Genomic DNA, 23,324 nt, shown 5'->3' on the forward strand with positions numbered 1-23,324 from the left:
ACTGTATTTGCTTAAAATGCAGCAACAACATGTCTTTCATGATGGTAGTTTACGTTTTTTATAATTCTGATGGTATTTCAACAGCTTCTTTAGAGCCACTTGATCGTTGGACGCGAATAAAATTATGAAACATTGATTTAAATAGGAATTTGATAACTAGACGTATTTTCTGAGGACGAGAAGTCGATGCAGTGGAATCTCAGAATTCCAACTATACAAACAAGTAGAATGGTTTTTCCCTGCACATCTATGGTTCATTTTTGGTTAAGCTTTTGGCTATCCTGAATATTGGCAACATTAACGCAGCGTATTGCGATTGAGATAAAAATCTTGTCATTCCCTTTCTCATTGGTAAACATTTCGTTATCACTTAATTACTGTATGTATAGTGATGACATTGAATGACAGTTCTCCTTTATGATTTGTGCCTTGTCATTGCACTGATTCGTACTTTTGCACCTTGACCTGTTTTATTCCGTCCATCGCAGTGACGAGTGTGAAGATTTTAGAGTACTAAAAATGTCGGGTGAAACTGTGGAAGAATTGGACGGCAATCAAATACTTGCGGAAGCTTTAAAAGCTCAAGTTAGTATTTTAATAATTATTTACTTAAGTACTCTGATGTTTGACAAACTTAACCTTTTAAGGACAATCATTATCGTTGTGAGAATTTCACTGGCATTACATAATGGCATAGGCTATGTTGACGTGCGATCCGGAAATATTGTATAACATGGATAGGAGTACAAATATGTTTCTGTTTACCCGTGTCGACTTATTTGAGAGAGAAATTAATACATTAGTTTGTCTCCTTTCCCATAAATTTGAAATATTTGTTGGACGAATAATTCTGAGGTTGGCTTGGATCCAAGGAAAAAGGCTGATGAAGCTATGTTTTATTATGGATATTTCCTTCACATTAATGTTCCTGATATGAAATGAACTTGGGCCAGTAATCTACCTTCCTGTAGTTAGGGATGCCATAGCACCAATCAAAAGAAAAGAGGGCCAAAAACCTGAAAAAAAGAGGACACAGTGTACTGATGGAATCACTGCAGGTTAATTACCGGTACTTTATCGGCTTCACCTTCATCACAGATCATTGGCCTATCACCTTTGCCATAATGGTTTGTTTTTTTTTTTTTTTTTTTTTCCTGTGCCATTCGTACTTTTCTGAAGATGAAATCTTGTATAACATTATTTTGTTCTCCAACAAATAGCCTAGTGGTGAAAAAGAATGCAACTGAAATATACTACACCTTTCAGTCTCAGTTGTAAACCTGTTTCTTTACTTGGTCCGCTGTGAATTAAGCAATGAAAATATTCACTCTCTGACTTGAAATATAAAAGAAAAATTTAGCTAACTTCAGGAGTTCTGAATGGCTTGCTGGTTGTGGCAACTTATTAAATATTTCCACAACAATTGAGCTGCTGATCCCTGTTGCTTTTCATTGTTTTTCATAAAATTTAGAGAATTACAAAACTGATTGAAACACAGAACATCATCAATTTTGATATCTGTATTATTGTACTGGTATAATGTACACTGACTTAGCAAATGTCATGGGATAGTCACCTAATAGCGTGTGGGGCCTCCTCTGGCCCTGCGAACTGCAGTGAAATGCCGTGGAAGTGAGTCGACAAGTCCCTGGTAGTCCTCTGGACGCAGCTGACACCAAATCGTTTGCAGAGCATCCGCCAGTGCTGGTCTGTTCGTGGGTGCAGGCTCCATGGCATGGAGCCTGCGTTCCAGGACATCCCAGATATGCTCGATAGGGTTCATATCGGGGCTCCTGGGTGGCCATGGCAGTCGTTGGACCTCCGCTGCATGTTCCCGGAACCATTCTCGGGTGACGTGGGAGCGATGTGGCGGCGCGTTATCATCTTGATACACTGCAGTACCGTGTGGGCACTGGAAGGCCAAAAATGGGTGGTGATGGTCTCCGAGCAGCTCAACATACCGTGTACCATTCAAAATCTCTTCCAGAACAACTAGGGGGCCCATACCATACCAGGAAAATGCACCCGAGACCATAACAGAGACACCAGCGCTCTGGATCACACCTTCGAGGCAGGCGGGATCCATCGCTTCATGTGGTCAGCACCACACACGGTGCATCCCATCGGCATGGTGCAGTTGAAATTGTGATTTGTCACGTTATGCCATTATTCCAGTGTCCATCCCTGGTGACTGGCGACAAATGCGCATCGCTGTGCCCAATGACGTTGGGTTAACAGTGGCACCCGTGTGCAGCGCCGGCTCCCATACCCCATGGAACCCACGTTCCTACGGATTGTCCACTGGGAGACGTGTCTAGCACGGCCTGCGTTGAATTAAGCCGTGATTTGTTGCACGGTTGCCCGTCTGTCACTATTGACAATCCGTTTCATATGTCGCCGGTCATGGTCATTGAGGGTGGCTGGACGGACGGTCGTTCGTCTGTTGTGGACAGTGACACCATTCACGATACACCCTGGACACGGTTGATCGTGTGAAGCCAAATTCCCGCAACACTTCCGAAATTGCACTTCCCATCCGTCGGGCACCGACCACCATACTCCGTTCGAACGGTGTCAGCTCACGATGACGTTCCATGTTACACCTGTCTCATGCACAGCCACTGCTCACAAGGTCTCCTATACAACTGCCGCTGGCACAGGGGGCGTGTGGTGCGCAGACAACACACCTGCGCATCAGTGCTCCGCTATCCCATGACATTTGCTCAGTCAGTGTACTTTTTTCTGCATCTTCCCATGTTGGAATATTACCGAGTTTCATTCATTTAAATGATTGAAATTGTTCATACTGAGACAGCCACTTTTTCGGTACTCCACTGCTGAGGCATAAACAGTTCCGACTTCCTTCGCAAACTTATCACACTCTGCACTGTTACCTCCTTCCCTCTTCTTTTCAAGAATCTTTTTCACTTAAAGAGACTAAAATGTATGACTGTCTTTCTCCTGTTGTTTTTCCAGTGTAGATTCTAATTTAGAGATAGTTTCAGGTACATAATTTGTTTCCTTCTCTAATTCAAGAATGTTGGCATTAAATTTGGTCATCAGAGAATGTACAAATAATAACCTTGCTTCACTCATCTGATCTGAATTAATCTTATCTTATCTCATCTCAAGAAAACTCTTGATAATAATGGCGATAGAATTCTGTGAACAGAAGTAAGACTTCAAAGAAGGGAACATGTGAATTGGTCTTTCAGCACATGGACACAAATAAAGCCAGTTAGTTTTCAAATAGTACAGGAGCCTCTTGAACATAATGTCTACATATTCACAAAACAGTTTTAACTCGTCAATACGAACAGTATATACCGTGTAATTCAGCTGTCCCTTCCAATGTATTTTTATGCAATCCAACTAACATACAACATGGTTACAAGGTGACTGTTCCCCTGCAGACGTTAGGTGTGGTACTAATGTCCAGTGAGCACATTTTTCACACAATTCTGAACCCTACCGACAGGTTATGTCGTCCGTTCACAAAACATGACCTTGAAATCATGTAGGGACGTCCTTTGACCATGTGTCGAGCCTCGTGACCGGGTGTGACAGAGAGGGAAATCAATGCATAAAAGTAGGTAACAGTGCAGTAATTAATGTCATAAACACTGGACCGGATGGTGTACGTACTCCACTCCCGTCGTACTACCAGCATGTTCCCAGCAGTGTAGTGTAGCAAATGTGGTTAGACGTCAGCCTAGCAATCGACGGAATGTGCCTTTGGCAGTTCAAGTCCTGCATTGTTCAAATATTTTTGCATCGGTATGATGTTTGAATACATAAACACAGGTCCATGTTTGTCACATTCAGACAGTAGAACAACGTTGTTGTTTGTCCTGTGCCCTGTGCATACTCCGCTGGTTAGGTCCTGAATGTACTGTAATCTCTTCTGTCATTCGGCATGTTTTCCACAGAGGAATACATTGACATGCTCCTCATTTGTGGGGAAGCAAGACTAAACGTGTGCGAGGCAGTACATCTGTACCAAGAACTGTATCCCGACAGGTGACACTTGGCTGCTGCAACATTCCGCCATGTTGAAAGACTCCTAAGGACAGGTCATCATATGGTCTTGAGAAATTTCAGACAGTACTCGACAGAACGATATTATGCCCACTGGGCGTCTGGTGACGTGGATATTTTTGTACGTTCTGATTCTTATAGCGAAGAGTTTCCTCTAAGGACCCCACTGGAAGCAGTTGCGGTGCGGGCACTGCTGCCTGTCATAGCAACAGTGTGTAACGTTTATTTTCCACCAGGCCAGCCTCTTAACATAAATGATGTCACTGATTTTATAGATCAGCTTCCACCTCCCTCTTATTGGGCAGTTTTAACGCCCATCACTCCATATGGGGCTCTGAGACGCCTAGCCCCCGAGGAGGAGAGCTGGATTTCTGTATTTTGAAGACAGGGGAACCAACTCGCTTCACTGTACATATTCTCGCATAGACGTAAGTGTATGCAGCCGAACGTTGGTTCCGCTGTTTAGATGGAATACACACGATGATCTCTGTGACAGTGACCGTTTTCCAATCAACCTTACTTTGTTGAAACAAAAATCCGTCGAGGCTCCCCCTCGATGGATTCTTAAACGTGCTGATTGGCCAAAGTACACATCACTAGCTGTCTTTAACAATGATATCAGGCGGACCGTTGGCGAGGAAATAACTTACATCACCCAAGTTATTCTTGCTGCTGCTGAGGAGTCCATTCCGTTCTTCTCGGGGACTCCTTGCCGAAAACTTGTTCCTTGGTGGAACAAAGAAATAGCAGCAGCTATCAAAGAACGCCGTAGCACTCATAAACATTACCGTAGACAGCCTACTGTGGCCAACTTGGTAACATTTAAAAAACTCCGCACTAAGGCGCGAGTTCTTATTCGCCAAAGTAAGAAAGCTTAGTGGGAGAGATATGTGTCATCTATAACGTCACATACTCCATCATCTCAAGTGTGGACTAAACTTTGACGTATTTTGGGTATTTAAGGATCATCTTCTGTACCGGGAATTTCCATTGCAGGCAGTCTCGTCACTGACCCACTCTCGATTGGTAACCATCTAGCTAGTCATTTCTTGGATGTATCTGGCTCCGGGAATTACCATCATGACTTCCTCACTCTGAAGTGGGAGGCAGAACTTAGTTTTGCCACTCAAGCTTCAGAGGACTGCAACGTGCCTTTTACGGAGTGGGAACTCCACAGCACCTTAGCACTTTGCAAGGACACGTCTCCTGGACCAGACAATATCCACAATCAGGTGTTGAAACACCATAGTGAGGATAGTCTACTATGTCTCCTTAGTGTGTTCAACCGAATCTGGATAGAGGGCGAGCTTCCATCACAGTGGCGAGAGGGCATAGTTATTCTGGTCCTCAAGCCTGACAAAGATCCTAAGAATGCAGGAAGTTACAGACTGATTTGTTTTACAAACTGCCTATGTAAGCTATTTGAGAGGATGGTAAAAGTCAGACTTGTGTGGTGTCTGGAGAAACAGGGACTCCAATCAATCAATCAATCAATCAATCAATCAATCAATACTGATCTGCATTTCGGGCAGTCGCCCAGGTGGCAGATTCCCTATCTGTTGCTTTCCTAGCCTTTTCCTAAATGATTTCAAAGAAATTGGAAATTTATTGAACGTCTCCCTTGGTAAGTTATTCCAATCCCTAACTCCCCTTCCTATAAATGAATATTTGCCCCAGTTTGTCCTCTTGAATTCCAACTTTATCTTCATATTGTGATCTTTCCTACTTTTATAAACGCCATTCAAACTTATTCGTCTACTAATGTCATTCCACGCCAACTCTCCGCTGACAGCTCGGAACATACCACTTACAAGTAACTATTCTCATTTTGGTTCCGTATTGAAGTTGACGTATGTCTCAAGTATTATTGCAATATTATAAGTCCACCTGTTCAATACAATACAATATGATCCACTATTTCATATGGTCAAATATTTTTTTATACATAATACATAAAAGTCAAAGGTACATGTTTCACCCTCCTTACGGGCATCATCAGCCTATATCAATCTTAAAAATAATACATATACTTATAAATTGTAGGTTAAAATGTTGAAAAATGATTTCGTAAAACATTACACAATAACATCTAAAACAACCTTATGAAATAGTGGATCATATTGTATTGTATTGAACAGGTGGACTTATAATATTGTAATAATACTTGAGACATACATACCACTTAGTCGAGCAGCTCTTCTTCTTTCTCTCAGTTCTTCCCAACCCAAACATTGCAACATTTTTGTAACGCTACTCTTTTGTCGGAAATCACCCAGAACAAATCGAGCTGCTTTTCTTTGGATTTTTTCCAGTTCTTGAATCAGGTAATCCTGGTGAGGGTCCCATACACTGGAACCATACTCTAGTTGGGGTCTTACCAGAGACTTATATGCCCTCTCCTTTACATCCTTACTACAACCCCTAAACACCCTCATAACCATGTCCAGAGATCTGTACCCTTTATTTACAATCCCATTTATGTGATTACTCCAATGAAGATCTTTCCTTATATTAACACCTAGATACTTACAATGATCCCCAAAAGGAACTTTCACCCCATCAATGCAGTAATTAAAACTGAGAGGACTTTTCTTATTTGTGAAACTCACAACCTGACTTTTAACCCCGTTTATCATCATACCATTGCCTGCTGTCCATCTCACAACATTTTCGAGGTCACGCTGCAGTTACTCACAATCTTGTAACTTATTTATCACTATATAGAGAATAACATCATCCGCAAAAGGCCTTACCTCCGATTCCACTCCTTTACTCATATCATTTATATATATAAGAAAACATAAAGGTCCGATAATACTGCCTTGAGGAATTCCCCTCTTAATTATTACAGGGTCAGATAAAGCTTCACCTACCCTAATTCTCTGAGATCTATTTTCTAGAAATATAGCAACCCATTCAGTCACTCTTTTGTCTAGTCCAATTGCACTCATTTTTGCCAGTAGTCTCCCATGATCCACCCTATCAAATGCTTTAGACAGGTCAATCGCGATACTGTCAATTTGACCTCCAGAATCCAAGATATCTGCTATATCTTGTTGGAATCCTACAAGTTGAGCTTCAGTGGAATAACCTTTCCTAAAACCGAATTGCCTTCTATCGAACCAGTTATTAATTTCGCAAACATGTCTAATATAATCAGAAAGAATGCCTTCCCAAAGCTTACATACAATGCATGTCAAACTTACTGGCCTGTAATTTTCAGCTTTATGTCTATCACCCTTTCCTTTATACACAGGGGCTACTATAGCAACTCTCCATTCATCTGGTATAGCTCCTCCGACCAAACAATAATCAAATAAGTACTTCAGATATGGTACTATATCCCAACCCATTGTCTTTAGTATATCCCCAGAAATCTGATCAATTCCAGCCGCTTTTCTAGTTTTCAACTTTTGTATCTTATTGTAAATGTCATTGTTATCATATGTAAATTTTATTACTTCTTTGGCCTTAGTCTCCTCCTCTATCTCGACATTTTCCTTGTAACCAACAATCTTTACATACTGCTGACTGAATACTTCTGCCTTTTGAAGATCCTCACATACACACTCCCCTTGTTCATTAATTATTTCTGAATGTCCTTCTTGGAACCTGTTTCTGCCTTAAAATACCTATACATACCCTTCCATTTTTCACTAAAATTCGTATGACTGCCAATTATGCTTGCCATCATGTTATCCTTAGCTGCCTTCTTTGCTAGATTCAATTTTCTAGTAAGTTCCTTCAATTTCTCCTTACTTCCACATCCATTTCTAACTCTATTTCTTTCCAGTCTGCACCTCCTTCTTAGTCTCTTTATTTCTCTATTATAATAAGGTGGGTCTTTACCATTCCTTACCACCCTTAATGGTACAAACCTGTTTTCGCATTCCTCAACAATTTCTTTAAACCCATCCCAAAGTCTGTTTACATTTTTATTTACAGTTTTCCACCGATCATAATTACTTTTTAGAAACTGCCTCATGCCTGCTTTATCAGCCATATGGTACTGCCTAACAGTCCTACTTTTAAGACCTTCCTTTCTATCACATTTATTTTTAACTACCACAAAAACAGCTTCATGATCACTAATACCATCTATTACTTCAGTTTCCCTATAGAGCTCATCTGGTTTTATCAGCACGACATCCAGGATATTTTTCCCTCTGGTTGGTTCCATCACTTTCTGAATCAGCTGTCCTTCCCATATTAACTTATTTGCCATTTGTTGGTCATGCTTCCTGTCGTTCGCATTTCCTTCCCAATTTACATCTGGCAAATTCAGATCTCCCGCTACAATCACATTTCTTTCCATGTCGTTTCCCACATAGCTGACTATCCTATCAAATAATTCCGAATCCGCGTCAGTGCTAGCCTTTCCCGATCTGTACACTCCAAATATATCAAGTTGCGTATTATCTTTAGAAATGAGCCTTACACCTAGAATTTCATGTGTCTCATCTTTAACTTTTTCGTAGCTTACAAATTCTTCTTTCACCAGAATGAACACTCCCCCTCCCACCCTTCCTATCCTATCTCTACGATACACACTCCAGTGCCGTGAGAAAATTTCTGCATCCATTATATCATTTCTCAGCCATGATTCAACTCCTATTACAATATCTGGTAAATATATATCTATTAAATTACTTAATTCTATTCCTTTCCTTACAATACTTCTACAGTTCAACACTAACAATTTTATGTCATCCCTACTTGATTTCCAGTTCCCTGTTCCCTTATCACCGCTCCCTAGGCCATCCCGTTTCCCTGAATGTACCTCCCTATTACCCTTCCAAACAAATTTCCTAACTTATACATACCACTGCAGTTTAAATGAAGGCCATCTGAGCGCAGATCCCTACCTCCTACCCACCCATTAGGATCTAGAAATTTCACTCCCCCACATACCCACTCCATAGTCTCATTTAAATCCCCAATCACCCTCCAGTCAGTGTCCCTTCTACACAGTATTCCACTAATAACAATCTCCGCTTTCTTAAACTTCACCCGTGCTGCATTTACCAGATCCCACACATCTCCAACTATGTTGGTACTTATATCAGCTTGCCTTACGTTGTTGGTACCAACGTGAAACACTACCACCTTCTCCTTCCCTTCCTCCCTCTCTTCTACTTTCCTCAACATCTGCCTCAACCTAATTCCTGGATAACACTCTACCCTGGTACCCTTTCCTCCACACACTTTCCCCACGTGTCTAACGATGGAATCCCCCATGACCAGAGCCTCAACCCTACCCACCTCATTTGATCCCCTCCCCTCCTGGTCAGCCGTATCTTTCCTGATAGCTGCAGAAGCTACTTCCTCCTCCCTTTTCTCCTTCCCGTGACCCTGTTCCACCTGTCTTTTCCTATCCTCTACTCTACGTTTTCCTTTCCTACCTTTTCCTTTCCTCCTACTTCCACACATCTCACCAACAGTTCCCTGTCCCTCATATTCCCTCTGTTGTTCTACCTGGAGTGACTCATACCGATTTCGCACAGACACCTGTCCTGAATTCTGATCCTGAATAGAGCCCTTAGCCTGCAATCTCCTTCCCCTTAGAACATTAGACCACCTGTCTTCTACAACTCCTCCCTTTCCTTCCCCTCCCTCTTGTACACCTACTGTAACCTGTACATTGTTTGAGGGAGTCCTATCTTCCTTCCTGTCTTCTGTGAGAATCCTAATTATCTCCCTCAAACTTTCCAACTCCTCCCTCATACCCCTCAATGCCTCGCTACACCCACAGTAAGTACACTCGCGCTCCTTAGCCATTCTTTATGGGGAAAAAATGAAATTAAAAATTAAATAACTTATTTGCAAAAAATAAATGAACGGCCTGTCCAAGTACCAATGTGGTTTTTGAGCTGCTTGCTCGACCATTGACCACTTGGTACGCCTGGAGAGCTCAATCCAGGATGCATTTCTCCGCAAACAGCATTTGGTAGCTGTGTTCTTTGACTTAGAAAAGCCCATGATACCACATGGCGATATGGTATCCATTCAGTCCTGCATCAGTGGAGATTCCGAGGTCACTTGCCCGTATTTATTGCGAATTTTTTGTCCCTCCGACTATTCCATGTCCGAGTAGGGAGGACATATTCGCAATACTATGTTCAGGAAAATGGGGTTCCACAGGGATCGGTCCTTATTGTCATTCTGTTTGTGATTTCCGTAAACAGTATTGTTGCTGCTGCTGCTTCAGCAGTAATACCGTCGCTATATGTGGATACTTTTGCTCTGCACTATAGCTCGCGTAATATGGCAGTTGCGGAGCAACAATTACAGCAAGCTATTAGGAGAGTGGAACAGTGGGCCTTAGAACATGGCTTTCGGTTTTCCACCGCAAAGTCCTCTGTTGTCCACTTTTGTCGGCTCTGTACTCTTCACCCACAACTGAAATGTCATTCTTCCTGTTGTTGACACCAATTTCTTGGGCTCCTTTTCGATAGCAAATTATCGTGCAAGCCACACGTGCGGCAGTTAAAAGTGCAACGCACTAAGAAGCTGAATATCATGAAGTTTCTTAGCAGCACTAATTGGGGTGCTGACCGCACGGTGCTCCTACGATTCTATAGGGCACATATTTTATCTCGGCTAGACTACGGCAGCGCGGCATATGGCTCAGCAAGACCAAGTGTGCTTGCGAAGCTGAATAGCATCCACCACAGCAGGGTTAAGTTGGCTACGGGAGCTTTTCGTACAAGCCCCATAGCTAGCCTGCTCGCTGAGTCTGGTGTGCCGCCTTTACACCTGAGGCGCCAGCAGCTCCTACTTTCGTATGTTACTAACTTTCGACAGATGGCACTTCATCCAAGCTATCCTTGTGTATTCAACAATGGCAACCATTTGCTGTACGCTGCTTGTTCTCGAGCAACGCGTCCGATTGGAATACGCTTAGATAGCAGTCACAGATTGTTTCATGTACCTTCGGTTCCTTGCCTTGTTAGACAACCAAGTGGGGTACCTCCGTGGGTAGTACGACGTCCTGAAATAATCCTGGATCTGCACACTGGCCCAAAGGAAAACACGGAACCTTCAATTTATCGGAGGCTCTTTCTGTCCGTTGTTGGCCGGTATCCAGGCTCAGTCGTCGTTTACACGGATAGATCGAGAACAGACACTAAAGTGGGCTGTGTGTTCTTTGTCGACACTGATAGGTTTCTTTTTGCTCTCCCGGAAACCTGTAGTGTGTACACAGCAGAGCTCTATGCTATCTGTGAAGATCTGTGGTACGCACCGTCCAATGAGCACTGACACTTTCTTGTGTGTACTGACTCCTTGAGTTCGCTACAGTCTATTGATACCTGTTTCCCTCGGCACCCTCTGGTGCAGCAGATTCGGGACCTGCTGGCCGCGTGTTTGGATGCCGTGAGAATATTTAATACTAAACTAACAGGGTGTGGGGTAATAAGCTTACTTTTGACAACATACCATATAAGTTCTGGGAAAAGGAGATTGGCGTTCGGTTTCCCCATTAAATTTGAGGTTAAGGAATTTTACTGTATAAATGAAACGAAAGATTAATTTGATTGAACAAAATATGTTCTTGAAATTATATATAAAAATAGTAAGTCTTGTTGCGATAAAACAGATGAGAATATGAAATTATGACATTGCAACTGAAAGAAACTAGGCATGAATTTGAATTCTTCTTGACCGGACATTTAATAATTTATACAAAATATATCCCTCACTGCTTCACTTGACTGTACCTTCAACACTTTGAGTGTAATTACAACGTATTCCTTAGATCTGGAGTTTACTGTAGATGTGTCACGCCTAATTTGGTGATGTATCCATGTGACTGCTTCTTCTCTATATCATATGACTTCTTTGTAAGTCTGTATGGTATGACATCATTACAAGTGTATCCTTCTATGACTTCGTTGTACTTCGTTGTAAGCCTTCCCGTCCGTATCTTCAACTAAGTGACTGACCAACTTTGGCCTCGCTCTCTCAATGACCAAAGACTAATGGCTCACTGAGTCTTCTCCATCTTGTTCACACTTGTTGACTCTCATTGACTGACCGACTTAGGCCTCTGCTTCCAATTGAATAATGACTGACGCTACAATATGCAGCCACCTTTTATAGATGTTAGGTTGACGCACCTACGTAATCTCCAGAAATAACTATGATATACTCCCACCTTGCGACAGATATTACATACAACGGTGAAATAGTCTGGGGCTCCCAGTAGGTCTCTCCCAGCAGTGAGCGCACCGCTAAATGCTCACGATGACGTAGCAATGACTTGGCAGAAACGCCAGCAGTATTGCACATGTGACATACATCAACTCTTTACTGTACATGTATTTAGTGTTAATATACACACACGTATATATGCATACAGTTAACTACAATCACGCAAGCGACAAGCATAGCAGAATTGAATTGAATAATAATTATAACACAATAATAGTAATCTCACAGATAAAATAATAATATGGACATCATAATAATAAAAATAATAGTAATGATGATGATGATGATGATGATGATGATGATGATGATAATAATAATACGATAATAATAGGTTTTCAATAATAATGTCACAGATAAAATAAAAATAAAAAAATAAAAATACAGATATCACCTTGTAGCGGGATTTAAACCGTTACAGCCGGCACCAGAATCATGTTTCTGTGGCTCCCAAGCCACATGGGTGTAGAGGGGAACGAGCTAGCAGATCAGGCTGCCAAGGAGGCAGTAACACTGCCCCCGTTGCCGTACAGGGTTCCAGCAAGTGGTATTTGCTCTCAGCTGATACATCTGGTTATGTCCCATTGGGAGATGGAGTGGCAGGCCACTCCTCTTCCTAATAAGCTGAGAGCGATAAAAGGTACAATGAAGGTATGGAGAACTTCCCTTTGGGCTTCTCGGAGGGAAGCAGTGGGATTATGTCGTCTTCGGATCGACCACGGTATCCTGACGCACTCCCATTTTTTGAAAGGAGAATCCTCTCCAGTGTGTACTTGCGGTGATCATCTTACCGTGGTACACATCTTTACGGAGTGCGTGGACCTGGTCGATCTGTGCCGTAGTCTAAAACTCCTGTGTACCATCTCCCTCATCCTGCGTGATGATGAGCAGTCTGCAGACCTCGACATCCGTTTTATGAGGGACAGTGGTTTTTTTTCTCATGTGTAATATTGTTCTTAGTGTATTTTTTGTTGACTGCGCTTTGGTCCCATTGACTCTATTTTAGTTCGTGTTGCGTATTTTAATGTGTTATTTTAACTCATCCCATGAATTATATGTATACTAGCTGCTGTACCCATGCTTCATTACGGGATTCTCAGAAAGACTGTCTTTGTGGTTTTCCTAACTACAGTGAACTTAAACCATTGCAAAAATGTCAGTAGGAATGTTGGGATTAAAAGCAGTGTTATCATATAAAATACTCGCTCAAATGAAAAACCGCACATTTTCTCACTTTTAACGAACAGTACTACGATGCCGATCTAACAGTCCAAAGTTCCAGTGCTTAAATGACCAGGCCGCAGACAGCCGTGAACACTCCTCTGCCATTGATCCATTAAATATACACACTGCTCATTTCAATCAGTGCCTCAGAGTAGGGATGGAATAGCTCGAATGCTATGATGAACCAGTTTGTTACGTACCAGTAGTATCAGAAATTTTATGAACCAGAGGAATGGCATGCTTAAGAAGAAAGTTATCTAACTCCCCACCTACTTCTCGCCAATGCTCAGACAGGCTGTTATACTCGGTACGACCAGGCGAGTTGGCCGTGCGGTTTGGGGCGCGAAGTTGTGCGTTTGCATCCGGGAGGTAGTGGGTTAGAAAACTACTGTCGACAGCCCTGAAGATGGTTTTCTGTGGTCTCCCATTTTCACACCAGGCAAATGCTGGGGCTGTACCGTAATTAACGCCAGGGCCACTTTCTTTCCACTCCTAGCCCTTTCCTATCCTATAATACCTATCTGTGTCGGTGCAACATAATGCAAATTTAAAAAATACTCGGTATACAACAGTAATGACATCTATCGGACATGACTGGCAACAGAAGACACAAAGCACTTCGCAACAAAGAATGGTCAATGTAATGTTATTGTTCAATGTTATGAGCTTTCTGTATTGTAGGCCTTCACATTTAGTTTTCTTTCGACTGTGTGATATTAGGGCATCTTACGAAATTATTTATAGCGTAGACTTTAGGCCTAGTTCCTTATTCCCCAACTTTATATAACGATTTTCATTAAATTCTGTTTACCCATTTTCTTGTGACTTCGTGCTGATATGGACTTAGCAACAAATATCCAAATTCATGAATGAATATCTCTGTTATCATAGCCGGTATGGTAAAAATGTATGACATAAATGATCAGAAATTTAGTACTATATAACTTTCGTAATGTAGTATTTGTCAATAGGACCACTAATAATACAAATATTTGAGAAATAAATTTTAGACTTCTCCTAAACTGCCTTTCCACTCAGCGTGAATACAATTATTTATGGCCTAGATTGTAGCGACTTATTACCTGACTTTGCATTCAGATTTTCATTAAGATAGGACCACTAATAACATAAATATTTGAGAATTTAAATTAAGGCCTTCCCCTAAACTACCATTTCTTTCTCCGTGAATAAGAGTATTTATAGCCTAGATTGTAGCGACTTATTCCCGGACACTACATAGTGATTTTCATTAAATTCTCTTCAGCCGTTTTCTCGTGATGCATGTACGTACATACAGACAGACAGACAGAAATTATGGAAAATTAAAAAGTGCATTTCCTTGCTATTATGGACACGACCGATACAGAAATACCATACCTTTTAAATTCTGAGCAATGTACAGACATAACTCTTAGTTTATATAGATATATCCTTTTATTAGAAATAAGGCATTGCGAATTAGATCCACTGATTGTTTTAATCTCATAATCATTTTTTCATCACCATTTCTTTTAAACTTTAGTCAGTGGATGCATTTTAATCTTTTAATTTTTTATGCATCATCTCATGTCATCCATCTCGTACCATTAGGGGCTGATGACCTTCGATGTTAGGCCCCTTTAAACAAGCATCACTTGCACAGTAATGTCAGTTGAATATGGCGATAAAACAGAATTGATGATCACTTCAGTTTTAGTTCTGCCACGTAAGACTCCTTTTGCTACAGTAGACTCTTTAGAAAGAACTTTTTGCAGGTTACTGGTGCAGTTCTTGGACTTCAAGCTATGATGATGTATTACTGCACGAAAAGCAAGGGCACCTTCTACTGCGCAGGCCATGTCGCTCACTTTACTATCTTTAGGAGCGAGAAACATGTTAATCTTTTAAGAGGTGGCAACAGATTGAAGAATTTTTGTATGTTGAACTTTTTTCATGTGCTTCCAAGTCCAGACCAGCTGAAAAGTGAAAGAAAAGGATTTATTAGGTTAGTTGAAAATCACAAAACTTTCTGTATGTATTAATTTTGAAATTTAGCTCATTATTATTATTATTATTATTATTATTATTATTATTATTATTATTATTATTATTATTATTATTATTATTATGGCAGTCCATAGTTTGATATTTAACACTAGAACTGCAACGATTGTTATACCCCCTAGAACCACGACTGGGTCACTTATGACCTACCTCTCTTTTTTGTGATTATTAATGACTGGATGGCGATTTAGTAACCAAAGAATATACCGGTACATGCGTTAGATAATTTATTTGAAATTTAGAATATTAAGAATACAAATAAGGAACATGTAGACAACTGTATAACTTAACTGGCAAATGTCAATTATGTACAGTATGCTGCAAATACTTTATTTGCAGTAATTTCACACAACACACGTTGAGAACACAATACTCCTTGGATGTACACTTGCTGCAAATAGTCTTTTTGCAGGAATGGCACTTCACAAACGATTTGTTTCCTTTGCAATTGGACTTTATCTGACAACGTGTGCGCATTTCCTGTCTCTCAGGAATCTCACCTGGAATAATGGTGCGGGCATTTTCAATCTTAGGTGCTGCATATTTCTCAACGAGCTCGTCACCCAGCTGCAAAATGAAGTCCCTGCGTTTCAGTATCTTTTCATTCAGTGTGTTGTACACTACCCAGGCATTTATTCCTGCCAAATCCAGCAAGTTGTAGAGCATATGAACTGGCCAGCACGTGAATGGTGCCTTGGTTGAGTATTTGCGAGCCATTTGATCGACCACATCTACTCCATATATTGTGCCGTTGTAAAATGTGCCTGTGTCTGGCTTCTTCATTTTGTTACCAGGCTCTATTTTCACATCAGGGTGCATAGTGCTGAGAACGAGAACATTTTTGTTGCTCTTTCCCTGATAGATTGTCAACAACGTATCATGTTCTTTTCAGCAGCACTGTGTTGTGCAAATTGTGTTTTGCCATTTTCACACATATTGGTGCTTCCCTGTGAGCCTTGTTCAAGATACCGACAAGACTTGTTGCGTTTGATTTCATTGTTTTGGGGAGAGATAAGAAGGTGAAAAAATTGTCACGTGACATTTCTTCCCTTCTTCATATAAGGTTCTATCATCTTCTTTACTACAAAATCACCAAGGCACTCATTATTTGGCCTAGCATCATCTTTTCCAAGATACGGGAAAGCGTTAACGACATATTTGGAGTCTTTGTTTACTGCCATCTAATACTTGTGCCCATGTTTATCAGGTTTTGACGCCATAAACTGTGTAAATTTACAGTGCATTTAGAAGGGAAAAGCTACTCGTCAACAGTTATACCAGATGGTCCACCAGCCCCTTGCAATCCAGTCTTATGCATCCCTTCACATTTACTACAATTCTGAAAGACATCGGTCCTTTTCTCTAAACTGGGGTAATATAACGAGATGTGTGTTTACGGGCTAGAAGACAACAGGAATCATGAGCGCCACTATTAATTAATTATGGGTACCTCGATTGAACCCGTAAAACAAGTACAGATATGCAGAACACGTACTTCAAAGCAGGAGGTGGACACACAGACCGGGAGCACAGTACTGTATAGGCTGGGGAAGTGGGCGTCGTAGGTCAAGTGTCGCAGTAGCTCACATGGCGGGCGGGCAGGGAGCTATATGATAGTAGACAGTGCTCGAGGTTGGAGGTTTGAATTCCACATAAGAATTTTTTTTAACAGCCAGTTGCCTGGGATGTGGTAAGGTTGCATACTCGATAACTTTCAAGGACTGATTTGTTTATTTGACCCTGTAAAAGACCGTGTGTATCGTTGCATTTGATACGGTGCTGGTTTGGACGAGGATGAGCAGATGATGGTCTGTGGTCAGTTAACTATGCCGTATTTGTTCCAAGCATCGTAGACCACAGGTAGGGCAAAATATGTCCCATTGGAAAGATAACATGTGGTGGCAGGTAAGTATGTAGCTGCTTGAACTCTCCTCCTTCGAAACAATTCACAACACAAAGTTTATTCACTGCCTCGAGGTGTATTCCAGCAACGAGTATGTGGATATGTTACTTATCTATGGAAAAGCTAGACAGAATGCATACCAGGCATAACGCTTGTACCAAGAATGCTCTCTGGATAGACGACAACCAACGGCATGATATTTTGGAGTGTGGAAAGATGCTTGCGGGATACTGCATCCCTGGGAAGGATGCGGCCTGTTCAAGATCATCCTGTGACGTCTGCTGACAATGAAGAGGCCGTGTTTGACACTATCTGGCATAACCCTCATACTGTCACATGGGCCATTGCACAGGAGACGAACATCAGCCGAGCGTCATTATGTGGATATTGCATACCCACCAGTTCACTCGTACCATCTGCGCTTATACCAGCAGCTCCATGGTCATGATTTCGATGCCCGAGTGGCATTCTGTCGGGAATCCTACAGCATGTGGACACTGATCCTGCTTTTCTAGCGACTCTCTTATTTACGGACAAAGCACGATTCCACAACAATGGAACCATTAATAGCCATAATATGCAATACTGGAGTGTGGATAATCCCCATTGGGTGTGACAGACAGCCTCTCAGGTACAGTGGGGTGTGAATGTATGGTGGGGAATAATGGGTGTTCATCTAATCGGTCCCCATTTCTTTGAGGGCCATCTGACCTGCCAGCGCTATCTGCGGTTTCTCCAAGATGAACTACCACAATTTTTGGAACATATACCACTCCTTAACCGCTGCAGGATGTGGTTTCAACATGACGGAGCTCCACTGCACATGGTGGTGGTTGTCCGGAACCATCTCCATGTGATGTATCCTGATAAATGGATAGGGAAGGAAGGACCTGTCCCCTGGCCCATCAGATCACCAGATCTTATGCCCCTGGATTTATTTCTGTGGGACCATGTAAAACAACTGGTGTATGCACAGGAGCTGGCCAGTCCTTGTCACCTTAGACAGCTCATCACCGAGGCATGCCAATCCGTTTTGCCAGAGATGTTGCAACGGGCCAGATGGTCCTAACAACATCGTGTGCAGCTCTGTATCAACCACGGAGGTCATCAGTTCGAGCAGGTGTTGCGTTAAACGATGTGGACAACTGAAATACTGTCATGTTTCCTAGCCTCTATCAACCCAGCTCTATACCAACGGCTCTTTTCAGGGTCAAATAAACAAATCAGTCGTTGAAGGCTACCAAGAATGCAACTTTACCACATCCCAGGCAACTGGCTTTAAAAAGAAAATTCTTATGTGGGATTCGAACCTCCTTCCTCGAGCACTGTCCAGTACCACATATCTCCCCGCTCGCTTGCCATGTGAGCTACTGCAATACTTGACGTACGGCACCCACTTCCCAGCCTATACAGTACCGTGCTCCCGGTTTGTGCATCCACCTCCTGTTTTAAAGTATGTGTTCTGCATATCTGTACTCGTTTTACGGATTCAGTCGAGGTACCCATAATGAATTAATAGTGGCGCTCATGATTCCTGCCATCTTCTAGTCCAAACACACACATCTCGTTATATTACCCCAGCTTAGGGAGAGAGAAAAATATATAAGTAATAATAATAATAACGTAAATGTTTCCACCTTTTCAATACAATATATTCACAAAATTACAAAATTATACGGTACTAGTTTCGACCCATCTAGGGGTCATCATCATCAGCCGTATTGGAGCAAAGATCATTTGTGGCGAAATCCTAAGACAATATTATTTTAAAGAATAACAAGTGAAATGAGATGTTATGGTAATAGTTAATAATACAAGGAATATACATACTAAGAGGTTTTTAACAAAGAATAAAGTATAAATGGGGTGTTGTAAAAATTATAATCATGGAAATCAGTAAGTTCTTGTATTGAAATGAAATATGGCTTAGGAAGAGGGCTTAAGGTGGGGCTGAAGGGTGCGGGAGAAAGTGTAATTGTCTTGGAAAAGTACCTTTGATTAAATTTAGGATTGAGTTTAGGTTGGCTGCATTATTGTTTCTGAGGAAAGTGATAAATAGATCGAAGAGTATGTTGTCTTTCAGAATTATAGTAAATGCATGAAACTGGATCGCAAGGGGTTTGTGGACTACACAGTATATGTTCCAGGTATATAACTACGTTGGGTATTTGCAATGAAGGCGTACCAGATTACCAGGCGATTTGGCCGTGCAGTTAGGGGCGCGCATCTGTGAGCTCGTATCCGAGAGATAGTGGGTTTGAATCCCACTGTCGGCAGCCCTGAAGATGGTTTTCTGTGGTTTACCATTTTCACACCAGGCAAAAGTAATTAAGGCCATGGCTGTTTCCTTCCCATTCCTAGACCGTTCTTGTCCCATCGTCGCCATAAGACGTATCTGTGTCAGTGCGACATTAAGCAAATAGCAAAAAAAAATAGTGTACCAGATTTGTGATACCACAAATTTGTCTTCTTTTAGTCTTTCTGACCTTGTAGATTGAATGTCAAATCTCAAGAATCTCATAATTTCTCTGAATCTATCACAAGCCATTGCTGATTTTACAATAGGATTGCTCCACCTCTCCGACCGCAATGAGTCCGGTTTTAAGCCTTTAGCTCTTATGGCACTGTGAATGTACAGTATAGCAAGAAAGACTTCCATCTCCTCAATCTTTAGACCCCAATCATCTGACATCAGTCCACGATGTGCCTCTGTCTCGGTACGTCACAATATGTTTCAAAATCTTCTCCGCGATTGTAAGTCACCAAGCACTTACACAAGTCTCATTCACATTACGTTTAGCATGTGCAGTAGGTCCAGCGTGATCTCTGAACACATTTTGAGCTCCACGTCTACCAGCTGTAACGTCACCAATTACCCCAACTTTCCAGGTCGTGCTATCTGGAGATACAATTTCTGTTCCTGATGGAAGCTGAATCAGGCTCTCAACACAAAACCTACCTTGTTTAATTGATGGCACATCCTCTCTGTTGTCGTCAAATTGTACAGTTCCGTGACTGTTAGCGATGCCCTCCTCTCCCGATGAAGGAACTGAACAGTGCTGCTGGCCACGCCCCCACTGACAAGTCCCTGGCATTGCAAGACCTGATTAGATACAAAGATAAAGTTTGTTTTTAGTTTTTCCACCCGAAAATAATATCTACAACAAGTAAAAATGCACCGGGCTGTATAAACCTAATAGCCCGAACATAAATATCACAGTGATAAAGAAACTGTAAACTAAATACTTCCAGGTCTGAAATTTGCAAATAATCTAAATTATAGTCCATAAATTATAAAATGAAAGTTTAGAAATGCATACCTGCTCTATCAGGATTCGCTACATCTTCAAATGGCATGACATCATCTTCTGATGACGAATCTGAAGGTACAAGCTGTGATCCTTCATCAGACGAAAAATCCAAGGGTTCCCCTTCAGATTCCTCATCGGAAATGTCATTTATGGCATCAATAATATTTTGTTCAGTAGTAAGTCATTGACATGCGACCATTTTCAACTATTCACACACTGTTTACACACTGATACTGCAAAACTAACAACCTATTGCACAACAAAGTGTGAATAGTATCCTACTGCACGATTATTCAGATGTGACTAAATGGTTTCGTACCTCTCCCTTCCTCCACAGCAAATGCGATTTTGCCAGCTTGGGCACAGTATATGCTTGGAGAATCCCAGTGACACATGGACTAAAAGGTATAAGAAGCTAAATGGAAGAACAGGTGTTAACACATTATTATCAATGACATGTCAAATCTGACCCAGCCATGGTTCTAGGTAAATCTGGATATTTTAAACAGCTGGTTGCCCCTTGAAAATGAAAATTATGTGTGGTTGTTAAAGACCCTTATTTATGAAAAGTCTTAAAAATCTAGTACTCCAAGTAGAGAGACAAAGAAAATTGGGAAGAAAGAACTAAAGTCACAAATGACCCAGTCGCAGTTCTAGTGTTAAACAATAAATATTGATTTCATACATTTGTTAGCAACTGAGATGTACGTTCCAGGAGGGCAGATTAAACCTTCAGCTTCTGCGTCATTTCGACCTTTCTTAAAGGCTTTGTACTTTGTACAGATTGCTGTCCATTCACTTTCGTTTCGGCATATTCTTTTGTATTTACGGCAAATTAATATTTGATAAAACTTTCAGATGTCAATTTACGTACAGATACAACATCTAAACAATGCTGACCTAGAAAGAAAATGGAAGCAAACAATACTTGCAAACAAAAAGTGCTGCCTGTTTAAATGTGGCGATGAAGTCGATAACATAATACCGCCTGAAGTTTAAATAATATTTTAACCTCCCCTCCCAAAAAAGTCCCTTCGGACTCTTTTCATGCTGTTAAAAAGAGGACATATCCGGGGAAAAAATGAGGACATATGGCATCCTTACCTGTAGTTGATTATGGAGTTATGATTATTCTCTGTGTCCTTTTAAATTTTGGGCAGCAATGAAGAAATAAAGATTGGCACAAGCTTTTTCAGGCGGATTTCAGATTCTTCTTTGGCACGTTTTACTCGTCTTCAAGATTAATAACTGGCGAAATGTTGATTGCAGCTGCAACATCATAATTGTCCTGTGTTGCTCCACGTATGCGAGTCTCATTTCCTATCAACATAGATGAAGAACAGTAGTGTGTTAGATCTGATGCTATTGAAAACGTAAGCCTCAGTCATTCATGGTCACCTTTCTTCATTACCTCATTAGTGTTGGCTACTGAGTGTATGATTCGAAGCAGTGCATCAATTCATTCAAGTGTCTGAGTGAATCGATTCACAGGAACGTCAAGCTCACGGCACACGATTCAGCTGACTTGCAGCAGACAGTGCTGAATGGCGCACTGGACATTGGCAAGGAGCCGAACTTCCAATGCAGCGAGACATACAGAGCCATAGCACACTGAAAGAATCGTACACAATCATGGATCAGGGAGTCACAACATAAGCATGCGCGCGCGCGCGCACACACACACACACACACATAACTTACACGTGGTTCATTAACAGTACACTGGACATTGACGGGCAGGTGAACTTACACTGCAGCAATATGTACAGGGCCTTGGCACAGTGAAAGTATCGTATGTTATAACGGACTGCCGCTCTCAGCTTATTTGAAAATAATACACACTTGCATTCACTGTCCTCTTCTTACAGGGAGGTTAAATAATAGATAGATTTATTTGCAATGTTTAAAAGGTAGTCAGAACATAATTCCAAAGTAACTAGCCAGTAAATAGGTAGGCTATTAGGTTATTCTATTTATTAGTTTAATGAATCAGTATTATAACGTAGTTGACATTTGACAATTAATTAATATTCTCAACTCTGCAGCCTACCTTATGACTATAAGTCATGTTCATGACCACTCAAAATTGTCTGTTTAATATGGGCAAGAACCGCTCAGTACTGTACTTTCTCACTTTGTATGTCACATCATTGCACAAGACTTCAATAATCAAATCACAAGATCACTGGTGTATGTAGACAGTCAGTAAGTGAGCCGACTGATGCAATAACTTAAATAAAAAGATGTTGAAACAGAAAAGCACAGAGCTACTGTACATCTTGGGTAGCCCTTACAAAATATGATGATTTAAAAAATTTCCTGCTGATAGAAAGAGGCATATTTTCAAAGATGACCGAGCGAGTTGGCTGTGTGGTTAAGGTTGCATAGCTATGAGTTTGCATTTGCGGTATGGTGGGTTTGAATCCTACCGTCGACAGCCATTAAGATGGTTTTCCATGATTTCCTATTTTCACACCAGACAAATGCTGATTTTGTACTTTAAGTAAGGCCACGGTCGCTTGCTTTCCACTCCTAGCCCATTGTCACCATAAGGCCTGTCTGTGTCGGTCCGAGGTAAAGCAACTTATTTCATTTAT

General features: G+C 41.3%; 1 protein-coding gene across 2 annotated transcripts in view; it reads left to right on the plus strand.

The window, feature by feature from the left end:
• Positions 1-328: 328 nt before the first annotated feature.
• Positions 329-23,324, plus strand: part of Hacl (2-hydroxyacyl-CoA lyase) — a 115,181-nt gene continuing 92,185 nt past the window's right edge. For both annotated transcript variants that reach the window (XM_067136416.2, XM_067136417.2), the window contains exon 1: positions 329-585. In XM_067136416.2, coding sequence (XP_066992517.2) covers positions 520-585 — 66 coding nt within the window. In that variant the 5' untranslated portion in view covers positions 329-519. The remainder of the gene's footprint in view (positions 586-23,324) is intronic.

Source organism: Anabrus simplex, chromosome 1 (assembly GCF_040414725.1).
Source record: "Anabrus simplex isolate iqAnaSimp1 chromosome 1, ASM4041472v1, whole genome shotgun sequence".
NCBI classification, from domain to species: Eukaryota; Metazoa; Arthropoda; class Insecta; order Orthoptera; family Tettigoniidae; genus Anabrus; species Anabrus simplex.